The 26,978-nt window shown below is 29.6% G+C and overlaps 1 protein-coding gene across 2 annotated transcripts in view; it reads left to right on the top strand.

Annotated features, from left to right (window-relative positions):
* Positions 1–26,978, top strand: part of LOC107454008 (A disintegrin and metalloproteinase with thrombospondin motifs like) — a 217,237-nt gene that overhangs the window by 181,807 nt on the left and 8,452 nt on the right. For both annotated transcript variants that reach the window (XM_043046467.2, XM_043046466.2), the window contains exons 6-10: positions 8,810–9,050; positions 14,549–14,718; positions 21,356–21,427; positions 24,421–24,628; positions 25,798–25,924. In XM_043046467.2, coding sequence (XP_042902401.1) covers positions 8,810–9,050; positions 14,549–14,718; positions 21,356–21,427; positions 24,421–24,628; positions 25,798–25,924 — 818 coding nt within the window. The remainder of the gene's footprint in view (positions 1–8,809; positions 9,051–14,548; positions 14,719–21,355; positions 21,428–24,420; positions 24,629–25,797; positions 25,925–26,978) is intronic.

The following is a 26,978-nucleotide window of genomic DNA, read 5'->3' as shown; positions in this document are numbered from 1 at the left end:
TAGTTATTTCGAAGATTATTTCTTAGATTTTTTTTCCGATGAATTAAAATAACTTATTCTTATGATTGAAACAATCTCCTCGGAAAAAATATGCATGATATCAAAATGTTTACTCATTGCTTCAAAGAATGCTTTTGTTTAAATAGCAAACTTTTGAAACAATACGAATCACGGCAATTGTACGAAATTGCAAATTAAACAAAGAAACATTCAGGCATTTTGAGTGATTGATATTGTTAAGTTCCGATTCAGAAAAAGTAAAGTACCTATAATTAATATTTTATAAACCAGTAACCATTACGCCATTAAAGTTTTGCATGGCTTTAGAAATTTGTATCAGTCTAAAACAATGTGGCAATAAAGTTCAATTATAGCGTTCACGATGTCATTCTAGATAGAAATCTAAATCATGGGAGAGCAGTTACGGTAAATCACATTAATTATGCTCTGTCTGGAGATTGCCATAATCATTAACCGTTTAATTGATCTTACTTCCTTCCCATTCTCAGGAAATAAGGTCAAAGAGGATGCAATTAACCAACGAAACTAGTCTTTTGATGAAATCCAGCCCTCACGAAATATTTTGCAACGGGGTGTAGGAAATAGGAATCCTCTATTGCGAATATACTAATTTGCATTAAATATTAATAAAAGAGAAAGGTTTTGCAACACAAATGTACTTTAATTTAACTAACTATTATTTTTTGAAACTATTCCGATATATTCTAAGTAAAGTTCTGACATTAAATAAATAATCGCAAGAAACTGAAGTCGTAAGATATTACTTGATAAAAAAGAACTTTATTAGCTTAAAAAATATACATGTTAGAAATTTCAGTCGGTATGTTTCAAGCGCTAAAAAATAGGCTCCCATTTTCAAGACTTGCCAGATGTGAATGAGAAGAAATAAAAGTGATTTGAGTTATAAAAAAAATTTCAAGTTGCCGACAAAAATTTTAAATATAAAGGTGAGGAAGAAAAACAGAAAAAATCCATAGTAGTTGAGAGAGAGAGTGAAGATGAAACACACAGAACAAGAAAAACTTTTCTAAATTTTTAACTAACTAAATTTTCTAAACTGAATTTTTCCAAATTAAAAACGTGAAAAATCGGTTCCAGTCCACACGTGGACAAGGGGAAAAAAAGAAAAATATCGTAACGAAAAGACGAAAGTATTTAATTTGTGTTATGGAGAAAATATTATTGATTGATGGGAAATTTTAAGGTAAAAACGGCTTTGCCCAACCCAATTTTTAAATGTAATTTTTTTTCAACATCAAATATTTTAAAAAAAATTGAAATGTTTAGGAGATATCAATAAGTAATTGTGAATTCATGTATAGTTTTATTTTTACGATTTACGAATGCTTGCTTCTGAAAATTCTCAAACTATGAAATTGTTTTTTTCTTCTTGTTTTTTGTTTGTCATAATCTGCTGTTATGGACATAAACCATTTGCCATCTTTAATCTTCTATTGATTTTTTCATTTTATAAATGATTTTTTAACACATGCTCCTTTTCCTTAAAGCATGATATGAATTCCGCTTATTCTAATTTATTCATTCTGAAATCCTAATTTATACTCTTAAAATTATCTTGCAAGTAAGAAACCTTAACCATAAAGAAGTGACTATATAGAATTGTTCATTATTAGTACATCGTTTTTTAAAACATTTTCGTTCTAAAACGTGGTAGGCAAAGTTTTGGTAACACTTTTGTTTCCTTCCTACATTGTTCACGAGAGTTGTATTTTTTCCTTCAATGTTTTTAAGAGAAATAACTCTTCAATATTTGTTAATTGCTTTGGGTTAATTTTTTTCATGAAATGCTTCTGCTCAGAGAGAAGAGTAATTGCAAAGATTATTATAAGAACTATATGATAAATTGGGTAAAGTTTTTTAGCACTTTCTTTGGTGAAATCATCAGATTTTTTTAATTGCCATAAAACCGGAAAACACCTAGAATAAAAGCAGTGGTATAGAAGCTTAAATGAAAATGAAAATTTAAAAAAAAGGTTTTTAAGACGATCTAAAGCTTTTTTATTCTTTTTGAGATGGGCGAAAGCATTTCATATAAATGTTTACGAAAATATCAAATACCTGGAAAGGTATTAGTGATTTTATCAAATGACACACTGTTATAAAATTTAGGTTTGATGAAAACTTTAACTCATATTTAACATACTTCGATCTCGATAAATTAATAAAAAATTGTTATACAGGGTTGTTATAAGATAACTTTAAATGTTTCAAGCCTTATTAAGAAAAACTAATAAGTTTCTAATAAGTTTTATAATAAAATTCTAATAAGTTTTGTCTCAAGATACATTTTAACCTTTTTTAAAATCATTCAAAATTGAATTTTTCTTAAATTTTGTGTAAGCTTGAAATATTTTGTACTATTTATACATAATTATTAAAAATTATCACTCGAAGAGATCCTTTGATCTAGCAAGGTCGTGTGAAAAAAAATGATCAAATATTTTTCCGTTCCGCAAATCTCAATACTCTAAATTTTGCTCCTTCTTCCTTATAAAAAGCACAAAACTCAAATCTATTGAATAAAAAACTCATCTCAACTGTTACGCGACTATCTCCTTTCACCGCAAAATTGCTGAAAAAGAGAGAGATCACATAACTGTAGAGACTCATATGTTAAGGACAAAGGAAGATGAGAAAACATAACGACGCTCTTGCTTTACCTGCTATTTTAGCTGTATAGTTAAGAGAGAGATTCATAAAAACTATCAAAAACTACCGTTGCAGTAGTTCCAGAACATATTATGAAATACCACTATATTGAAATATTAGGGGGACCGGAAAGTAATGTCGTTTCGGCGCATTAAATATTTGTTAGTCTTAAAGACCAATCCCGATCTATTTCGATTTATTTTCAATCCGGCATGGAAAGGTCGCTGCTGACGTGGATGAATACATTATTGATTAAAAATAAAATATTGATAACAAATACCAAATGCACCTAAATGACGTAACTTTTCGGTCCCCCTAATACAAACATTGATTTCATGGGGTATTATAGTGATGGAAAATGGCTCTGAAAATATCAATGGGAAAAACTAATCAAAAAGTTGTCATTTAGGTAACATGGTAAATTTTACAACAACGTTGTTAATTTTACCATATTCCATTACTTTGGACCGTGCTTTTTTTTCTCAGACTATGAATAAGCTACCGGAAAGATTTAACATCCAAAATTGAATGTCGGAGACTAAGTATCCTTTAATCCTCAAAATAATCTAGCATTAATATCCCTCTTCTACTGCTTTATGTTCGAAACTTGATTACATAATGCAGCGAAATAATCCACAAAGGATGCAATACAGCTTCCATAACGCAGATGAAAATGTGTTTCTTTTATTGCATAAATACTAAAACATTGTGAGCAAAGAATTAATATCTTCTGATCATTTCATCTTATCATTTCATCATATGAGTAAATATTATTAAGAGAGATATTTTCCATGAGAAAATTGAAAGATATCTGAGATTGAATGTCTCAGACTTATATCTCTATAACCTGAAATTCTATTCCAAAGAATAAATTTTAGAAATGGAAGAAACAAATTTATTTTATCAAGCTGATTGGTTCTAAAAAGTATATCTTCTAGCATGAAAATTTCTGAGCACTTTCTTTGTCTGAATGTTTTGTTCGCTAAAAGAAAAAAATTTAAACCTACTTATTTAAAGCTTTGCTTTTTGATAAAACCTACAAATGTTTAATCTGCAAATAATATCTAATATTAATCATACGTTATTACATTATTTTGTTAAATAACATTTTATGTGATGATGGTAGAAGTTTTCTGATGTTATTAATTATTTTGAAATAAAACAAAATACTTTTACTGAACAATTCATTGAACATAACAAGTATGTCCCTTTATCATGAAATTTGCATTCTAGATGGGATTCCTTCAAATTATGCACTCGTACTTTTTTTTTGAACAAAAGAATATTTCTCTATTTTCCATAAAAGATAATTATCTCACCATTTTACGTCTTCTTATTGCACAAAACAAATTGTATGGTGTAATCATTTGTAAACAAAGAAGATCCATATATCTTTGACTGTTATTAACATACAATTACTTTAAGCTATAACGGTATTTACCTATAATTTATTTGTTTAACCCTTATTTAGTGATATTTGCCAGTAATGTTTGTTTATCAACAATTATTCTTATTATTCACCGTTATAAATTTTTTAATTTAATTATTATTCAGAATTAAAGGTTAAAAACTAAAATTATTGTTTCTTTATTATATTATAGAGTGATAGCATGATATTGCCATGTTATGCAACATATTAAGATTATTTAGTTACTGCTTTAGAAATATTAAACGGTTAACAAGTTATATTTACTTTTATTAATTGCAAATTTATTTTCATAATAACTTTTATGTGAAACTGAGTTTAACCAAGAGAAGCAGTTATAATATTGAATGCAAAATAGCTAGTAAAAATCTTAATGCAGCATTAAGAAACAACTTTTTCACTATTGATCATCTTTGGAGGAAAAAATAACTAATTTTTCGTAACCAAAGATTAAAATAAGAATTTAGAACATAAATTTGAGAATGAAGTTGCAGTGATAAAGAAGCTAATTATCTCTTACGGCAAAAAAAGAAAAAAAATTAACCACTTTTTTTATAGTACTTGTTTCGAAAACTACGTCTGTGGAACAAAATCTGTGTTAATATAATAGTTTGTCTGCAAGAAGCAAATATGGTGACAATTAGCAAGCAAAACGAGCTAGAAAGAAGCTAGCCTTTAAGTACGTTAATTATAATTTTGTATGAGAAATGTCTCGTTTTCGCTTAATTTCTTACCAGTTGCCTCCGGCGAGTAGCTGGTCCGCCTTTTTAAACAAGTAGAATTTCAAGTATTTCCGTTTTTAAACTTGTACAGTTAAAAATCAAGACAATGTGTGCATATAAACTCGTATTACTCAAATGAGAGTGTATTTAATTTCTGTCTCTTATACATTCGCATAGTATCATTTAAAGAATAGTAAAAATGCAGTTAGAGATGTCAAAAAATAATTATTATTTTTAATATTTGGCAACAAAAAGTTTCAATCTTGAAATTGAAACGCCATTTGGATGGCATATTTATGTTTGTCATATTGGATAGGAATAATCATATTTATGTTTAAAATTAATATCGTAACATATCGTTAAATGATCCAAAGATATTAGCAGTCTGTAATAAAAAAAACGTCGTGCGAATCGATAAAGCCAATGAAAAAAATATTAGGAAAGTTTTATCTCTAACAAAGGCTTCTAACAGTGGAATTTTGTATTTTCGATATTGCACCCGAATTAAATGACTGTATAAAATGATGATTATTTACATACCACCCTGTAAAATGTTTCAAACTGTAAAAAAAAATATATAAAAATAATTATCGAAATCGGTACTCAAATCCTCGTGTTATTTGTAAACATACATACAAACTTTCGCTTTTATGTATAGGAAAATTTGGTGATTTTTCTAGGAAAATAAATAAAACGTACCACCAGCCATATTTTTGGGTTAAACTGCGATTGGCCATAAAATAAAATGTAATTCAAATAATTTTTTTTAATTTTGGTTGAAAAAAGAATTTTAATTTGTTTTATTATTTTCCTTTCCTTATCAACTGTTAAGTGAAATATCCCCCAAAATCGATTTTGTTTAAAATTTCAAAGAAATATTGTAAAAACAATGAAAAGTAAAATTTTAAATAAAAAACTTTTCGAATATATTTCGATATCGTAACCATTCAAGAATTTTCAGGAGTAATATTAGAACTTTCAAGGAACCGAAAAACGTTAGCATCAAAAATATTAAAAGGATCAAGCTGGTTTTCAAACAAACATTTTATTTATATAATAATATTACTTTCAACTAAAAATGTTTTTTCATTTCAGTTTCTTATATTTTCCTTACAAATAGAATCGTAGGTCTTTTTTCAAAGTTAGAGCAAAACATTTTTTAAATTAAGTGTAGTTTCACGGAGAAAAAAAGTCTGGTAAAACTACGTTACCATATTCTGGTTGTTTTGATCATACGTCTTTTTTATCAGTGTGCAAAGTGGCTTTACAATATGTTTGCAGCTGAAAAAATAGACATACTTATCTGTAACTGCCACAACTATCGCAACCTTAACGTGCATATACATTAGAAGACGTGTATATACATTAGCATATACATTGGAATATTCTATAATGGATAGAACATTCTATCCATTTTTGGGGGGGAAATTAGGAATTAAGAAAAATTCTATAATTGCCACATTTTATTTTAAAAACAGTGTCCAGTTCATTAAGACAAAACTTAAATTTCTGCTTATAATTGCATATAAACTTGTATAAATTCGAATAAAACAGAGTTCTTTTGATTAAATAATGTATAGGTTTACCATTAATTATAAAATAATGGATTTTAAAAATAGCAACTTATATAAACATTTAATTCAACTGGTAACAATTCAGCCTATAATAAAGTAAGAATTGCAGAATGAGTTTTCATAAAACAGAAGTCTTGTTCAATGCTAATTTTGTAAAGAAGAAAATCAAATTCAAGAGAGTAGAGATTAAATCAAAAACTGTCAGAGATCTTTCAGCAAAATTCGCATTTTATTAAAAACCAATAATGCACTCTGCATATTCAAAGAAGAAAGCTTTGTATACATGTGTGGTCCCCGCATTTTTTTATTACGCAGGAACATGGACTCTGACTAGCAGACAAAAACAAAGAGAAAACAACTCAAATATGGAGAAATGTTTACAGAAAAATGTTTTTAATTTGCTTCACCCCTATTTTAGCCGAAGGAGATGCAACTAAAAACAATTTAAAATGCATGTACACTGTAAAAAATTCTGAATCAAATTACGGTGAAAAGTACCGGCACCGTGTTTAAACAAAAAATCCGATATACCGTAATATTTACATTAAGAATTACCATAATATCCCTGTATCACTCTAATTAAATAAATATTTCTGCAAAAACTATTGTGTAATATTTTACGTTGAAAATGGTTTTCACCGTAAAATATATATCATGGATGATGCACCTGAAGTCCCAGAACTCTATTCCGTGGTTTGATGCGGAATTTTGTACAGTGTAACGTTTGTGTAAAGAAGACAGTTGCGGAAACAGAATGCTGTAGTTCTTGGTTATAATTCTATTTGAAAAAAAACATCTTTCTTGAGTTAAGTCCATCATTAAAAAGTATTATTTTAAGACAAATGTCGAGTGAAAAGCTTTCTTTCTTTATTTTATTATACACTTTTTATGTCATAAAATACTCCTTAAATAACAAAAGCGAGATTTTAACGAGTAGATGTAATATTTAACGAGTAGAGACTATTTTAATGAGTACAGTTTAGGTTTTTGTAGAAAGTTGCTCATTTTAATATGCTTTGGTACTGTTCCACCAATATTAAGACACCTTTCGTAGATTTTACAGATAAATTATCATTTTTATTTTTTAAGGTTACACTGCGGTGCTTTCGAGTTTTGCAAAATTGGCCAATCCGTAATGATTTACACGCCTACATTAGATTATAATTATGAACATAACAATAAATGTTATGTTCTAGTTTTAATTTTAAAAAAAGTGTTTCATATTATGAACCTTTTCTCTTCTTGGTATTGAGGAAAATCTGGATAAAGCAACAAACAAAAGTTTTTGATGTAATCGAGTGAAATAAGCCTTTAAAATCCTCATAATAAAACCATTTAGCTCGAACAGTTGGCAATCTCAGACCATGCAATATCTTGGACTGGCTCATGAACTACCTCATGGCATCAAATGGCAACAAATCTTATGACTTAAGAAAAGTAACAAGGTTGAATAAGATGGGGCAAAAGTAGTAGATGAAAATCTTAGGAAGTTTCGATGTGCAATTTTTGATCGAAATTTTTGATCTTCATTCAGCAGTGGATTGATGACATTGGGGAACAAATTTTTTGTTGTATTTCGACTAATACTCGATCTTGCCTAATTTGGATGTGAGGATTTCAAATCTGAAATTAGTTTTCTCCTAAAGCTACAGATTTTGTTAATTGATAATCTTTAGTTTAATTTTTTGCATAAATATACAAATTTAAAAGTGTTACATATTTCATTGATTGCAAAAATGTTACGACAAACTTAAAGGGCTTAAGACGCAGCATCAGGTTTGAAATTGATAGGAAACCATGCCTGGAAATGCCATACATAAAGAAATAGTTCATGATAGGGAATCACACCTAGCGGCGTATTTCGATATTTCCGTACATGGGTTTCTACACAATTTTAATCCAAGAGATGCGCCTTAATTCTCTTAGAAGTTAGTCGCTATATTTATAAGAACCCTTGTTATATGTATACCGTTTCTATACTTGTGCATTTCGTCGAAAAAGACTAAAGATATTAATTTTAAAAAAACTGTTGCTTGGAGAGAGAAACTGATTACAGATATTAAATCAGCCATACGAAAGTATCTAAGATCTGTTCCAAAAATATCACACAACAAAAAAACTGTTCCTTTGCATAATAGTTGAATATGAGGATGATGATCTAATGGTTTCATACAGCAATTAGAAAAGTAAGGAAAAGAATAATAAAAATGTCATAAGTTTGAAACTTTACTAATAAATTACAATAATTGCGTCTAAGCGACAGTAACGAAGTTATATCTATTAACTGTGCTAAAAAATTATGATTTTTTTTTCATTTAGTATTGAATAGTTTTCTACATTTGCATTTATATGGTCTTCAAATTCATATTATTAAAAAATAACTTCCTTCTTTTTAGGAAGGAACTATTGGAAATGATCTTGTAATACATCCATTACCACCGAAAATGATAGACTATGATGAAGGATTTGTCGATGATGAAGTGTTTTTGGATGAAGATGAAGCCGAGGAACTGAAAAAGACGAATGTTTCAAATTATCAAAAGCCAAATTCTTATTATTCTAAATTACAGAAAGGAAAACATATCATTTACAAAAAGAAATTGCGTCCGGTATTAAAGGATCACCATTCAGATTACTGTAAGTATGGCGACATGGTAATAAATTGAAGAGTAATTGAAAATTGAAACTAAAGAAAGGCAAGCAAAAATTTTAAAAATTATAAATATTTTTTTCAAATTTTAAAGTCTACACTTTTGTAGAGTCACGATGGTAGCTCTAGTGGTTAACTGTCATTGTGAAGAATTGGGGTTCGTTCCACTGAGGTGGCTTGTAGCCCATCCAGCTTCATATCTATGGGTACCTGATTATCTAGGAAGTAAAGGTAGCTTATGCCGTTTGTCATCATGCCGTTTGTCTCGAATTTGTAGAGCCTTAACCCAGGGGTCTGTTTAGAAGAAACCCTTCACAAAATATCTTTTCATAAAAACGGACCCTTCACAAAATATTTGAACTTAAAACGGACCCTTCACAAAATAATTTATCGTTTAATCGGACCCTTCACAAATTTGTTTATCTTCATTATTGTTTTGTTAATCGAATAAACCCTTCCCAGGAAGAGGGGGGGGAAAGACAGATGTAAACGAACTAAGTTTTGTCTTCGGCAGACGCTGTTTCCTTTATTCGTCCGAAATTAATATTTTGCTGCAGCAGTATAGGCTAAATACCAAATATTTGTATGTTGCATCTCTAATATAGTAACAACAATTACTGTTTAGTTTTTGAAATTCAATTTTTTTTAATTATAATTTTACAGTGTTGAGCATAATCCTGCATCGATTTACAATTTAAAAATTCCTTGAAAAAGTTTTTTGCAGTAACAGGACCCTATTTGCACAAATTCACAAAAGCAGGAAACTGGTTGAAAAAATGTGACTTGACGTTTATTTTATATTCACAAATTACGAGTAATTTTTTCACAATTTTACAAAAGCGGACCTTTCACAAAATGTCTGGACAGACCCCTGCTTAACCTCTATGCGCCCCTTGGTCCCCAACGAGTTGTTGCGGGAATACTTTACTTTTACTTCTATACTTTTGTTAAATCGAAAAAATAGGAACTTTCGTAAACAAATTTCAAGGAAGTGGGATTTCCATTTCATAAATTTCAATTTTAATGTTTCATAATTCTTTAACGATTATGTACAAAATTATTAATCTATGATGTTCAGTGATGACCAACTTAAATCTATATTCTTAGAACCCGCACCAAATGAGAAATCAATATACTGAGCACACTGGCCCTCGTGAAATAATTATGCTTTAACTCCTCTTTTTTTTGCTCAGTAAAATGGTTTTGTTGTCTTTAGTTCAGTATTCCTCAGTAATGATTCGTTAGATTTTGATACCGTTTTGGTTTTTTTTCTCTATTTAAACAATTACCTATAAAGTGAAAACTTTTGACTTCTTTTTTTTATAAGGATTCAATAAGAATGTAGGAAGGGTGGTCTATACGAAATACTCTGCCTACACACAAAAACATTAATATGTAACACAAGTATGTTAGTTAATTTTACGTTAGGTTACGTAATTAATGATTTTCTCCCTGAAAATGTTCGAAGAGAAAGGTAACTGAACAGGGCTGATTAATCACGTTCAATTGAAAACCTAATGTCAGCCTTTAAAATGTGAGAAAAACTTAAAATTTATTCGGTAAGAAGTTAGAATTTCTTTTTAATAACAGAATTTTTTCATAAATAAATTTTATTCATGAATTTTAAATAAATATCTATGGAAAAAATTCAATTTTTTTAAATGCGTTAAATTTCTTTGCTACATAAAAAAAAAATAGTCTATAATATGACATTATTCCAGTTTTAATAGTAAAATAACTTCAAAAACTATATCGTAAGCAAATTAACTGCTTGCATTAGTAACTAAGCAATAAAGAGCTCGGTTTCTTATATCTAAAAACGTCACATACAGACAGCTGGCCGCAATCTGCTTTGTTTGCAACACGCAACTGACGAAACCGTAAACATCCATTAAGCATACAATCTAAATTATCTATAATTGGATATAATTGGATACAATTGGATAATCAAAAGGATAATTGGATAATTGGATATAATTGGATAATCTATAATTGGATACAATCTAAAAAAATGATTTACCATTAAAGCATAATATCGATACCTTAAAACATATCGTGAAAATTCACAGAATTTAATAAGGAGTTAAATTGTAGAATGTTCTGCTCCATTATTCCAAGCTGACCCATAATTTTACCAAGTATAGTTTTATTTCATTTCCTTACCGTCATTAAACAGCCTACCCAATTTTGAGTTTACGACTTCGAATGCTCAACTCCATAGCCTTGTAATTTTGAACCGAATCCAGAAGACAAGGGAACTTCTGGATCAATACCCCCAAAGGTATTTATTTGTTATGGGAACTTGGAGGACTTTATGACCTGAGAGATTCAACGTGCACCAGTCCGATACGCAAGAAGATGATAGCTGAACTCTTCGCGGACTCCTCTGCTACGCAGTAACCAGTGACGTCGAAGTGCAGTGGCGCTATGATCACGTTTGCGTAGAGGTACCTCATTTGCTCACTGAAGCTTCTAGCGTTAGGACGTTTCTGAACATCGTAACTGGCCCAATCCTAGCTTTTTGAATTTCTTTGTTTATCCATTGTTAGTAAGGTGAGTTGTCATCATCTAGACGTTGCCAAAAGTTGGGGGATTGTTGGAATATACGAGGTCGGCCGATCACTTGACCTCGGGATTTTGATAACTGTCACCTCAAATATACGTATTTGCTTGGAAGTGCAGAAAAAATAATCCGTACACCTCAAAAAGAACCTCCCGAAGCTGGTTGTTCTAAAGTAGACTGCCATCAAAACCAAATCAACTCAAGTGTGAATAAAACTTCATACACTTTGATTATACACCTTGGGAGATTGATCTTTTAAGGTTGTTTTTTAAATGGACTTTGAATTAACCTCAAATCAACCTTGGCACCTCAAAACAACCTTATATAAACCTCAAAAATACCTTACATTTTTGTAAGGATAGTGCACAAAATAAAAATTTATCATCCTAAATAACTTTTGTTCGATTGATCTTATCGATATCTTTTTTTATGTGACCACACACCACAGCAGTTTTTTTTACCACGGTTTTATTTGGGAAATTGTCTTAGAAACGTAACAGGAAAGTATTCTATTAAGGAATGTGTCTACCCTTAACTTCTATGCATTGTTTGGACCGAATTTCAGGCCATCAAATTTTGTTCTATAATTGCTGATTTCTTTGACATTGGAAGGAGGTTAGGTAGCGATTCTTTGGTTGGTACTTTAATACAGTGGTCAGCCATGTGCCGTTAATCTAACAAGTGTAGTGAACATCAAACGCTAGATCCATTTTCAAGTTTATTTCTTCAAATCGTTCAATTTCTTTCGTATATACGTTCAGTCTCGAAACATTTGAAGTCGTTCAGTAATCATAACCCTTAATTATATAATTTTAGACGCCATATTAAAAATAATAAAGTTCGTAAAATCTGAACTTAAAGGGCCACATATTAATATATAAATTAATCAAAATACATTGGAAAAGCTATCGAAATCCTACCTTATCAAAATCCATCGAATTATTATCAAGGAAATCACAGAAGAGGTGGAACTAAAATTTTCGATACAATTTTTGAATTAAATGACAATTAGAAGACATTCTTATAACTTATATTAAGTGAGACAATTTTTACAAGAACGCTTTTTAGTTTCCTTTGGAAAATTAAATGCTCTTGATAATTTTATTTCCATTTCTAGATTTCCTTGATAACTATTGGTTATTAACAAAAGACTAAAGAAGAATATGATATTTGCAATCAATTTTTACACATATCGGAACAGAACTGAATTATAAAACGTTAAAATATTTCAAAAGTTTCGGATGAATAATGTTAACAAAATTCCTTAAAATTTTAAGGAAAATCCCCAAAACTGCTTTAATTGAGATAAAGAGACGAAATTGCAAAAACATGCAAAAAAAATGCAAATGTTATCAAAATCTGGACCATACCCATAAGTATAGAAAAGGTTGATAACCCACGTACAAAAATATACTTAGTTTTTTATCAAAATCTTTGAAAATATATATTGAAATAAACACTTTCGTGATATTTTAATGGTTTAGATTTTGACATGATACTAGTTTGATAAAATAAACTTTTAGATTTCATTTATGTTTTTCGTTAGTTTCTGTCACTGAAAAGCGTTTAGAATCTGGAGTCTCTTTTTAAACAGACATGGATATAATTTTTCCCGAACTCTATCATTAGTTATTCTTCCATTATATCAGAAGTATACCTTTAGGTTGATTAAACATTTTGATCAAAATAATAGGTCGTTTCTATTTTAAAGTATTTTTCGACTTTAAAAAGCCCGTTTTCAAAAGGCTTTAAAATTGAATCCTCTATTTTTAAAAGACAAAAGCAACAATTGTATAGTTGCGAAAGTTTTAAAAACCGTTAAGAGGTTTAAAGATATAAGGCCTAAGAGCTACATATCAAGGGAATATGTCAGTTTTATTGACATATGTAGGACGCCAATCCCGCAAAGGAATTTAAAAATCGTTATTAACCTTTGAAAATTTGAACTCAAATAAATCTTTGTCTACTGAATATATATTATTAATTGCTTAATAGACGGACAAACAGGCTTTTAGATATTGCCACGAGTAGAAAAGAATGGGGTAATCAGAAATTTCAAATACATTTCATCGTTTTTGTTATCTTTAGTGCATTGTTCTAACAAATAAAATCATTAAAAACAGTTTCACATTTTTGACTGTATCTTGTTAAATTTTACTCCGAAGAAAACACATTTCTTGATTTATTCCTGGAATTTTTCCGAAAAATATTTGCTTCTTGCCATTTAAAGTTTGCGTGAGATAAGGATAAATAAAACTTTATATATTGGTTTAACCAGAATTATGTTGTTGTTTTTTTTTTTTTTTACCAGAAATGGCATAACCATACAGCCTGGTAATTTTACCAGGATTGTTTTACGTGTGTACGTTTATTAGGAATAAAATTGTTTCTAAACTTAAAGCGTTTTGTAATTAGTAAGAATGTGCTCAATTTTTTATAACATTATTTGTTTGGGTGATCTTTATTTTTCCCTATCAAAAATTTACCAGGGGTGTATTTTTAAAAGGGTTATTTAACTCATTCTTAAGAAAAAAATTCCTGAGCTTAGAATATTTTTTTAATGCCTACCTGCGTTAACATCCGTCAATTCAAGCATATACAGGGCGATTTTGATGATTTCTCTTTCAGAGGCGCCATATTAGGTGGGCCAACGTCACTCACACACTGCGGACAGATAGTACAGAGAAGGAAAGAACATCCATGCCTTGCCCGAGATTCGATCCCAGAACCTTTATGTGAGCTTAGAATATTTAGAACGCAAATTAAGTCTAGACGTGTTCATGTAGATAATGAGATTGAATTTTAAAAGGGCTAAATGAAAAACAAAAATATATATGCAGGCGAATATAGTTCCTTTTTTATGCAGGCGAATATATTTTCTGTTATAAATAAATCTATTTATTTAAATTTTATTATTTATAGTGCCTTTAGAGGAAGAGTTTTTGGGAAATTTTACGCACCACCGTTCTAAAAGACAATCACCGGACACAGTATGGCCCGAAGTACTTTTGGTCGTAGATTATGAATCTTATATTCTTCATGGTGGCAACAGTAGAGATGTAAAAAGATATTTTATCAGCTTTTTCAATGGGGTAAGTACCATCATTAGCCTAATTATTTAAATAAAAAATTGCTTAATCACTTCATTTAAGATGTTCTTAATTCTATGCAGCTAATATGAGAGTACACTTTCATAGCGATTAAATACTAAAAGCATTCTGACATGCGCCAAAAACAATGTGATTTTTAAAAGTGTTCTTTGTTGGTATTAATTGAAATATTAAAAGTATAAATAGAATCATTTAGATAGAAGTTAAACGGGGAAAAAAATTGTGTAAATTTCCAAGATATGTCAGATATGTATTTATTTTTATTTATTTTACTCATGATGGTGAAAACGAGAAAAATTTTATGTTCATAACTTATAAATTTGTGTTTAATGTCCAAGGGATGGCAAAACGGGGAAGAAGCGCTTTCCCAGGACAGAATGCTCCCAATTTATATGCATTGAAGACTACATATACGCTTTTCATGGTTTTATCTTAAGATTTCAGTGTCCACAACTTGAATGCAGGGCTTGATCTAGAAATGCGGGGCCCTTGGCACAAAACTGTCAGGGGCCCAGGTCGTTACTTTAAACTAAATTTACATGTTGTTTAATAATGAAGTGTTTTCAAATTATTTACAATACAAGTAAATTACGATATATTAGTAAATTTAAGCTTATATTTGTTTCAATTTTTGTAAACTCATAACTCTAATAGATAATTCTTAAGGAAAAGCACAAAAAGGAATTGTTTGTAACATTTGGGGGGCCATAGAAATGCAGACCTGTCGGGGCCTCTCAGGCCTAATGATGAATCAGGCACAGCTTGAATGACATTTTTATACTAATTATGTTTATACGAGAGTACCGAATTGAGATCAAGTTTGTGTGAGGCAGGCAACACAATTAGGAGACAATCGGTAAGTGATAAACATACCAGAAGCAGATTTCCATACTCTTGCATTGTCATGCGCACATTACTTCAGCACATCCTAACGCAAAAGTATAGGAACTCATCACCTGTATGCCTTTTATTTACCACTTGCGTTTTCAATTAGTGTCCTGCCAGAATTAGAAAAGTTTGTTTTATATGTGATAATGTGGGCCATGAAGGGAGAATCGCGCGATTCCGTGTGTATAATCATGATCTTGAAAGAGTTAAACTTGATACAAAGCTATAGTTTTGAACTATATTTAGCATTTTGACACAAAGAATTATCTGGGCTTTAAACCGGACACATGCCGTATATATTTAAAAAGTTATTAAATCAATTTGGAGAGATTTTTTCACTTACATGAATATTAACAGAATTATTCAAAAAAATTTCTGAATTTCAAAATTATAAACAATTTCTGAATTTTTTTTCAAATTTTCATGAACTTAGACCAGTGATTACCAACTTTCGGCTCGCGAGCCGCATCCAGCCCTCGACGCCTTTTTTTTGGCCCGCGAACTAAAATATATCATTGTCGTTTTTTTAGGACAATTTTCGTAAAAAATCTATATGGGTTTTAAATACTTTTCTTTCGTTTAAAGAAACTTTGACGAAAGAGTTCGAAAAACAGCCATTTAACCAATGATATTCAAATTTACGATTATATTCAGTTATATTCAGACTGTAACAATTCCGATTAAAAATAAATGCAACAATAATAGGCAACAATAAATTTAACATAGTATTTTGTTTAAAAAACTTAAAATATGTTACATGCATATCAAAAACATCATTTGGAAAATTTAATTCGTACTCAATATTTAATTAATGACGTGAACATAAACTCTTCACTTGACATTAAACAAAGAAAATTTACGCAAGAAACTAAACAGAAACATAATTTATATTAAGAACACTTAGTTATACACACATAAGTTAGATATTAGTTATACTTATATGCATAAACTTCCAAGATTTTAGCACTAAGCTCAAACTTCTGATACTTTATATCATAAGATAAAAATATTTCGAATTATTTTCAAGTGAATCCACCAATCTATGATTTAGATTCAATACCTCTAAGTAGGCTACAATGAGGGCAAAATAAAAAGACCTCGGGTTATGAAATTCTTTAAAAAACAATTCCGAACAAGTTTGCAAAAATGAACATGACCCCGAGGAAGTCATTTAAACAAGGCAGACAGATATGATAAGGAAACTACTCTCTTAAAAAATGCTCATTATGTTTGAAAAATACTTTAATGTAAGTTCTTGAATAATGCTAAGTAATGCGATGAAAAAGAATTTTTAAACAAATTCCGCAATAGAATACTTAACGAGGAATACTTTATCAATGGAGGAAGTAACATATTTATTTATTTTTATCGTTTTTAAAGGTTAGATAATTAAAACAATATTATCCCAATTACTTAAATTACAATGTTAAACAATGGATCAAAGAGTCATTTTTGTATTTTCATGTAGCCAAAAAGTAAATTAAAACATTGCATTTTTATTTGGATATCTATACTAGGTCAAGTAAAAATGATTGAATGACAAAAAACATTCTGAAAAGCATTTAATTCTGAAGGTATCCGAAGGTAGGCTTTAAAAACCACACTGATAAAATTTTTTTTTTCGGGGAAAGACAATCTAAATAGCAGATTCATGATTTGATGAATTTCTATGCTATATTTTCAATCGACAGAGTTATTAAAATAAATAGAATTAAACCAATTATAAGTACTAACTATTATGCTCCAACTCTTTATGCAGTTTCTAAAAATCGCTTTATTTTGATTAGCACAATTTACTTAAAGTAGCCAAAGTAGGTACATGCTGTTTAGTTTATACAAACAAATTAATTATTCTCATCGGAACGTAATAAAATTTACCTTTATATTTTTTATAAGAAATGTGTTATGTTCGTATGAAAAAAAAATATTTGAAAATAAGCATGTAAAATATATAGATATATTTTATATTGAAATACATGAAACAAATATATAGAATNAGAATATATTGAAATTTATAGAATATTGAAATATATCAAATAAATACTTAGCATAGATTGAAATTTATAAAATATTGAAATATATAAAATAAATATATAGAATGTATTGAAATTTATAGAATACTGAAATATATCAAATAAATATTTAGCATTGATTAAAATTTATAGAATATTGAAATGTATGAAATAAATATATAGAATATATTTAAATTTATAGAATATTGAAATATGTAAAATAAATATATAGAATATATTGAAATTTATAGAATATTGAAATATATCAAATAAATACTTAGCATAGATTGAAATTTATAGAATATTGAAATATATGAAATAAANAACCAAATCTAGAGCCCGACACTCGAAATTTTTGCTCTGTTACAATCGTACCATGTTACAATTGACCCCACTCTCCCCTATCAAATAAATATTTAGCATACATTGAAATTTATAAAATATTGAAATATATAAAATAAATATATAGAATTGAAATTTATAGAATACTGAAATATATCAAATAAATATTTAGCATAGATTAAAATTTATAGAATATTGAAATGTATGAAATAAATATGTAGAATATATTTAAATTTATAGAATATTGAAATATATCAAATAAATATTTAGCATAGATTGAAATTTATAGAATATTGAAATATATGAAATAAATATATAGAATGTATTGAAATTTATAGAATACTGAAATATATCAAATAAATATTGAGCATATATTGAAATTTATAAAATATTGAAATATATAAAATAAATATATAGAATATATTGAAATTTATAGAATATTGAAATGCTTTTTTCAACATTTTTTTTCTTTTTTTCTCACTTAGAAATATTTACTTTTCATATAATATTGCACAAAATCAAAATATTTTTTTCGCAAAAAATTATTTTAAAGCCACATTTTGTATGTTGTTCATGAAATGGTCGTTAATTCTTTCATTTGAGGAAGTGTAAAATTTCTTTTCTAACAACATTAAATTTAAAAAAAAAAATACAAATTGAAGAATAACAAACCTTCGTTGGATCTAACTAAGTTTAAAATCACTTACATTAAGTGAACTAAATTCTTTTTAAAATTAGTTTTACAAAATGGGACATTTAGTCCTTCGGATGTCACGATACATTAAGATTAGCGTTAATAAAATATGATGGTATCGTAATGTAAATCAAAATATTACATCATAATTCTCCTTAAACAAGAAAAACTGGAAGATCGGTGTAATTTTTCAATTCTATACCCATTCGAATAAAAGTGTATATTCCCCTCTGGCAACATGACGTGCTCTATGCCCCATTTCTCATAATGTGTCCTTGCATTATTTGAAATATCATTTTTCTTTTTTATTTTGACCTTTCAAGTCAATCTTTTTGAAAGCTATTAATCACAAAAAGCATCACAAGTGCTAAACAATGCTTAGAAGAATGCCGCTGGGTTAAATATGTTCGGAAATTTCAACTAGATTAGCGATTACGCATTTTGAGAAAAGTTTTTTTTCTTCTAAAAAATTCATTTTGAGGGAATGAAAATGATATTATGTCATAAACCCACAGTGACAGCTATAATACAGGAAGAGATTCGAAAAAGATATCATTGTTGCTACAATTGGATCAAGAGAGAAAAAAAACACTAGAATTTTTTGTTATAAGCTAGTTTATAACTAATTGAATACACAAAAAATTAGGGGGAACTGGTTGTTTTAAATTATGTATCTTAAGCCTCAATAGATCTAAAAATTCGATCCCCACCTTCTCGGTGTGGGTTTTAGCAGCCATCTTAATTCATTAATAGGTCAAAAGAATCGAAAGTTAAGCAATTCTAATTTGACCAGCGGTTCCTAAATGGTGTTCCGCGGAACTCTAGTAATCCGTTGGAAGGGTAACAAGGGCTCCGTGAATTAATTTTTTTAAAATCTATAATGATTTTCGAAACCTGTAATAAAGATAATACCTAGTCAATAATCCATTATTTACTTATTATTCCCGTAATTTTTAATAAATGATTTAATTGAAATACTTGTGAAGAAATAAATTTCAAAGTAATTATTTTTCTAATAGTAATAATAAATGAATTATGAAAAGGATATTCATTTTATGGAAAATTCCATTAGTATTTCGAATCGAATACAAATTAACAAATTCAACAATGAAGAAGTATGTTTCTCTGATAACCCTTCACAACGTTTTTTTTCTTCTTTCATTTTTTCGTTTTTGTTATAATGTAAACCATATTTCAGCTTTTTCATTTTCTGCTTATGCATACTTTAAAATCAAATAAAGAACTCGACAAGAAAACCCCACAGCATGAAATTTAAATAGCATATACTCATTTATGAGGAAAACGCATAATCTCGATTTGAAGGGAGAAATGTGTGCGTGAAATGTTCGTTGGTAACCGGAAGGATTCAAACCAAGGACTCAGTAGTCAAATCCTAGTAAAACGTAGTAAAAAAGAAAACCCCATAGCATAAAAGTTTTTTTTTTTTTTTTAATGGCGGGCACTTGGAGCTATTGTCCATTGGCCACAGAAAGTGCCAGAATTGCTAATTCTCTTTTCGTTACCCAGTGGGCACCTGTGGCGAAGCCACGGCGGTGGAACAGCGTCGCCCACGTCACACTACCACAACCCGTTTATAGGGCGGGTCACATTCACACATTCACACACAAAGGAGAAAGGACATAGAACACAGATAGAGGGAAAGAAACATCCATGCCTTGCCCGGGATTCGAACCCAGAACCTTTCTGATGCAAGGACAGTTCCCTGCCCCCTACACAGACTGGTCGGCATAGCATAAAATTTAAATAGCATATACTCATTTATGAGCAAAACACATGATCTCGATTTGAAGGGAGAAATGTGTGCGTGAAATGTTCGTTGGTAACCGGAAGGATTCAAACCAAGGACTCAGTAGTAAAATCCTAGTAAAACGTGGTAAAACGAAAACCCCGCAGCATAAAATTTAAATAGCATATACTCTTTTATGAGGAAAACGCATGATCTCGATTTGAAGGGAGAAATATGTGCGTGAAATGTTCGTTGGTAACCGGAAGGATTCAAACCAAGGACGCAGTAGTAAAATCCTAGTAAAACGTAGTAAAAAGAAAACCCCACAGCATAAAATTTAAATAGCATATACTCTTTTATGAGCAAAACGCATGATCTCGATTTGAAGGGAGAAATGTGTAAGAGAGATGTTCGTTGTTTGAAGGATTCGAACAAAGGACTCAGTAGTAAAATCAATTTCTGCTCAATTTTGCTCTTTCTTAGTGAAGAAATAAAAATTTCCTCGCCATGAAAAGATTTCTCAAAATTGAGCAAAAATTTGTCACAGTATCTCCGAAACGGAGGTCCTTGTTTCGAATCTTACCAGCAGCAGCCACTAACACATTCCTCCCTCTGCATCACTTTTGAGACTATGCATTTTAATCAAATGTAAGCATTGGTGCGTAGTTTCAATTTCGAGTACGCGGGGTTTTCAAATTCGACTATTATTTGTATCGGAGCTATTTTGACTCGTTTTTGCCCACCTTCCAGAAAACCTTACTTAAAGGGAAGGGAAATAAAATGGTTTTACTACTTTGTCTTTTTCAATCTATTTATTTATTTATAAAGGGTAAGTAACAAATCTCGTATTATTTATTTGTAATAAAAAACATTATTACTGCTTTAAAAACAAAAATAAAATGGAAATAAATATTTTTATTTTCTTTTATTTTTCAGGTGGATTTAAGGTATAAACTTTTACATCATCCGAGAGTTCGTATTAGTTTAGCTGGAATGATTGTAGCGAAAGTAAGTAAATATTTTCGCTTTCGATTTATTAAGTCACTAAGAACATTTAAATAAAATTTTTCAAAAATTGTAAACAGAATATTATAGACACGGTGCGTAGCGTTTTTTTATTTAAGTTTTCTTTAAGAACCTTAAAGGTTCATCTTTTATTCAGGGTTTGAAAAAAGTGCTTAATTTTATATCTAAAAGATATGAAATTAAAAATATATAAAAAGAGTTTTTTTTTTCTTGCCATGTCGATTGTCATTCGAAATGACAAAAAATGCATGATTTTCACAGTTTTCTGTGCAATATTTGTCAGAAACTAGTCATTTTATCATTATTATAAAAAGTTTTTCAAAACATTTGGAATTTTATTGATTTCATGTTTATAAATTAAGAACTTTAAACGATAGAAAATAATAATTTTTATTCCTGCTATGATTTTTTTTTGGACAGTGATTAAAAATACTTTTTGAGTATTTAAAAGTTTTTAAAATGTGCTTTTTTTTATTTGAAAAATCTGGCTACGCACCCTGTATAGAAAATAGTACATATATATATATTTTTGGTCTTTTTTTCTTACTTAAACATAAAATATATTTCAATACTTGAATGTCCAAAACATATTGATTTATTTTCGAAATCTCGAATAAACAAATCATACGTCCGACAAGGATTATTATAAAAAATCAAATCCCCACAATACTTGTGGAACTATAAAACTGTATCTAAATTGACGTATTTAAACTATCTAAAACTTAGAAAAGTTATACTTCTTGAAACTTATGATTATTTTAATTCAGAATATTCTGTAATCATCAGCCACAATATCTGCATATAGACTCCTTGTCAAAAATGAATTTATTGAAAATATACCCAATTAAAATGGAAAAAATCAATATTTAATTAAAGAAAAAAAACGTTAAAAAAATTTGACGAATAATCAATTATCAGGATTAAAATCATCAAAACCTGTTTCATTGTCGAAAGAAACATGGAAGAGGTTAAATGTGACTATTTGAAAGATCTTCCAGTTTTATTCAGCAATATTTTTTTTTATCGTTTTCAAAACCACTTTCAAACAATAATATGCAAAAAAAATCAATTCCCTTGTTATTTTCTGAACAGCGCAAGAATAGTTTTAAAGAATTGTAATAAATAAAGTAGTTAAACACAAATTGAAACATACAATGCAAACTTCATCATACTAATTTAAAGGCTTGCAATAAAATCTCGATATTTATTATTTCAAAAAAGTAAACCTTTCAAAAACTTTGTAGTCAAGTTTCGCATTAAACTTCGTAGAGTTTTTTTCCTCTTTCCACCTTCATACATCTAAAACATTAAGAAACTCTAAAGGGATTTCACAATTATGTGATAAGGACGAAACCGTGATAAGCAAACCTAAATGTAAACTATTTTCGACTTAGAGAATTTGTAATACTATAAACCAATTTTTAAATGCTTACAGCGATTGATAAGTTTAATTTATTTACTTATTTTGAAAAACATTTAATTTTTTTCAGATATTAAGATTAAATGTTTTCCAAAATAAGAATTCCATGGAGCGCAAGATTATACACTTGACATTAAAACCAAAATTTGACTAATATAAAAATATCTATTCTAAGAATTAAACAAAAGTTTTAATACTATTTGAAATATTAAAGATAAATTTAAAACGTTTTGTAAATTTAAAATTATCAAAATTATTTAATATTGATATTTTATTTTTTATTCAAAGTTAGTATTTAATTCCTGGAATAGATATTTTTACATTATACTTTTATACAATATAAATAAAAAAAATACTGAAATTTAATTCGAATATTAATTGTGTTAACTTAATGCTGGGTCTAATGAAACTCGCATTTTACAAATCATATTAATTTCAAAATAAGCTGAAGTATTTTAAATAATACAATACATTTTAGCAAAAACATAGAGTCCAAACAATTCTTTTATTTACTGTAAAATATTGAAGTGCTGTATTAAAAATTTTGTAAATGACTAAGTTGGAATAATGGCTATACGCTTACTGTTTTTCTAATCCTCTTAAGAGATGGGTCTTAAAGTAGGATACAAATCAAACAGTTATCATTAATTTGATAGTTATTTTGTCAATTGAAAATTACATAACCTAAATTTAGCCATTTTTACCAGAATTTCAAAATTATATTAAGCATGCAGGCAAGTTCATTAACCAAACAATGCAGTGTCTCTTTATAAAAAAAGTAAATCATTCCAGCTGTGGGCCAAGAGAGTAATGGAGGTTAAGACTCTTCCATTTCAAGCCTAACGGTATGATTGTGGCAACAATGGGACCACAAGTGCGCATATGCCACTTTTACTTCTCAGACAAACTAGCACCCATCGATCTAGTGCTAGATAGACTTTACGTCCCTCTGGGGATCGAACTCCAATACTTCACATTGACAGCTCAGTGTCTTAACTACTAAGCCGTCAGGGCTCATTTAGCCTCACAAGTGACAAACAAAATAAATGATGTTTTATTTTGTTTTATAACCATCGTTGAATAGCCGACCCAATTTTATGGGTTTACGTCTACTAATGTTCAACTCCGTAGCCCTGTAATTTTGAGCTCAATCCAGAAGAATTTGCCTTCGTGGAGGACTTTTTTGAGGAGCTAACCCGCATTTGCGTTACATGGAGAGGAAGATCACGAGAATCTCCCACGGTTAGCCTGACGGCAAGGGGACTCTAACCCATGATCCGTTTACCGCTGAAGAAATTTCACGTCAGCACTGTGGTCGGTGCAAGATGGATGCGGAATTTGTATCGAATGGGATTCGAATCCGGTTTGCCTCATTTGAAGACGAACACTCTATTCCCTGAGCCATCGCGGCTCAAATAAATGAAGTTATGTTTGTCACACCAATTATTTGTTTCCAAAAAATGCATGGTTTGAAATCTTTATTCCCGTTTAAACCATTTACATTTTTTAACGCCAATATATTTTGCTTAATTACTTATTTCTTTTTTGTTTGAAGGATCGGGATGCCACGCCATACTTAGAAAGAAACAGATTAAGGGCACCCAACGCAGACGCTGTAGATGCAGCTGGTGCTCTCACAGACATGGGGAAATACTTATATAGAGAACATCGGTTGCCAACGTATGATCTAGCAGTGGTCATTACGAAACTCGACATGTGCCGAAGAAGATTCCCCAATGGACGATGCAATCGTGGTACAGCAGGTAAGATTTTCATCAGGAACATCCGCATTACATTAACATGTTTTCTATATATATATCTTTCCTCTGTTTAAGCTAAACATAATGTTAAATTTAACAGGTTTCCATCTATGGCGTGGATATTGCCGTTTCACTACCATACTAAATTCGTGGGGGTTGACCTCAGCAGTAAGCAGGCTGCTATTAAAAATTATCTGTACTTATCAGTTCATTTTAAAGCAAGCCTAAACGATAATTTATGATTGTAATGTTGTATATACATATTCATTTCTTGTGGCGGGAATTCTGCTTTCCAATGACTTTTTGGTCTCAAAAATGGATGATAAGCTATTTGTTCCGTCGTGAAATGGTGTTCGTAGTAGTAGATGCATATGACCTGAAATTACAGACTGTCTCCATATACTAGAGTTACTGCGTACACGAAGGTAAAATTACACGTAATACATTTTGAAATCATTTGTGAACATAAAGGTAGACAAATTTATACTTCCGCGTTTGTAAAGTAGTGACTACTATTGTGACAGTAGACTAAAGTCGTCTATGGAAGGAAGAAAAAGGATAAAGACAGAAAAATATCATACTGGGAAATAAGACTCAAACCTACTCTTACTGGCATCTAAGAGTGCAAACCAACTGGATTAACAAGATACTAGGCAATCGACCCAATCATAGAAAATTGTGTTTTTTAAAAATTTATTTTAATAAAATTGAAGAAAAAGAAATTTACAGAGAATAAATAGGTTATTACTATACAAAAGTAATTCTGCTTTCCAGTTTTATAGATTTTAATAGTTTTCTTTCTTACAAGTTAGTGAAATAACCGGAACAAATATTCCATGATAATGCATATTGATATTAAATTATAAAATTATCATGTGTTTGGCACACAGGTATCATTTACAGAAATATTTTTAATTGGTCTCCATAGCTACACAGTAAAATACATTCCTTACAACATCCTAATTATAAACAACATCCTCAAGACTAACAAATAGCCATGGCAAACTAGATCGGAATGAAGAAAATGCATTTTACTTAGCTAGTTGCTAAACTCGCGCAAAATATTGCTCTTTTTTGCATGTAAAGGCTAACTGTTACAAGTAGATGAATAGATTTGAGCTACAACTACTAATCTAAGAAATTTTACTTCCACATCTGATTTTATTTTGCAGGATTTGCGTACGTTGGAGGTGCATGCGTTGTAAACAAAAGATTAGAAAAAGTCAATAGTGTTGCAATTATTGAAGATAGTGGTGGATTCAGCGGAATAATTGTTGCAGCCCATGAAATAGGCCATTTGTAAGTAACACATTTTTTTAAAAGTTTTTCATGCTCGTTTTTGTACATTTTTAAGTTTGTTATGAACTTATAGCGAGTTTTCCTTGCTTTCTAAGACAATGCTTTAGATATGCATGTATATTAAAATTTATGAAACCACAAAAGTTCAATATTAGTTTTTCAGCTCTTAGTTTCCAAAAATTTAATTCCTTTGATTCAATCTGGAACCGAATTCTAAAAACATTCAGGGAGGAAAATTAACATTGTTTTTAGAGTTACCCGACAGAATAATAATCTTAATTCATTGCACTATTTGAAAATAACACATTAACATTGTATATTGCACAATTTGAAAGTCTCCTTTGTTTATACTTAAATCAAATAACCAGGCCTTTTTTGGGTTGAACATGATAAGTTTATCCTATGCTTTAAAAATATTAACAAATTAAACAAATAACAAATTAAATTAAAAGTTGATAAACGGTCATTTTTTTCTTAAAGAACAAAGTTAGTCTTTGAACTCTATCCTGAAAACCAATTCCATGAAGAAAAAAAATTATATCTTGCTTCTAGGTCCTATAGATTGATTTTGAATCCTTAAGATTAAATTTTTTTTTCTGTTGATACTAAGTTTAAATAAAACAGGTACAATAAAACAGGACATTCCTTTATCAACAAGTTCCAGAGATGTAAAAATTGATTTTAATTTAATTATAACACTGGGGGAAAACTTTTATGCTTCATTTATACAAATTGTTGATGTTGCTTCATTTGGATGTGGGGGTTTTGAATTTGAAATTTGTTTTCCTCCTAAATCTACAGTTTTTTTTATTTTTAAATGGCATTTTTAGCCTATCTTTGACGAAATGTGCAGGTTTAAAAACATTATAGATAATAAGGGATCGCGTAAATGATGAGACAAACTTCTGAGGGAGCTTGGGCACATCACGATTAAAATAGCGTTGAAACTCATGATCTGAAATGTCATTGTACGCGGCTAGGGGCGCTTCTCTATTATGATCTTTTCAGAAGCACACGAAGAAACAGTTCATAATAGATAATCGCCCGAGCATGG

This window comes from Parasteatoda tepidariorum, chromosome 5 (genome assembly GCF_043381705.1).
Source record: "Parasteatoda tepidariorum isolate YZ-2023 chromosome 5, CAS_Ptep_4.0, whole genome shotgun sequence".
Classification (NCBI taxonomy): Eukaryota; Metazoa; Arthropoda; class Arachnida; order Araneae; family Theridiidae; genus Parasteatoda; species Parasteatoda tepidariorum.
Note: the sequence above shows the minus strand (reverse complement) of the source record. Positions and strands in the feature narration are given on the sequence as shown.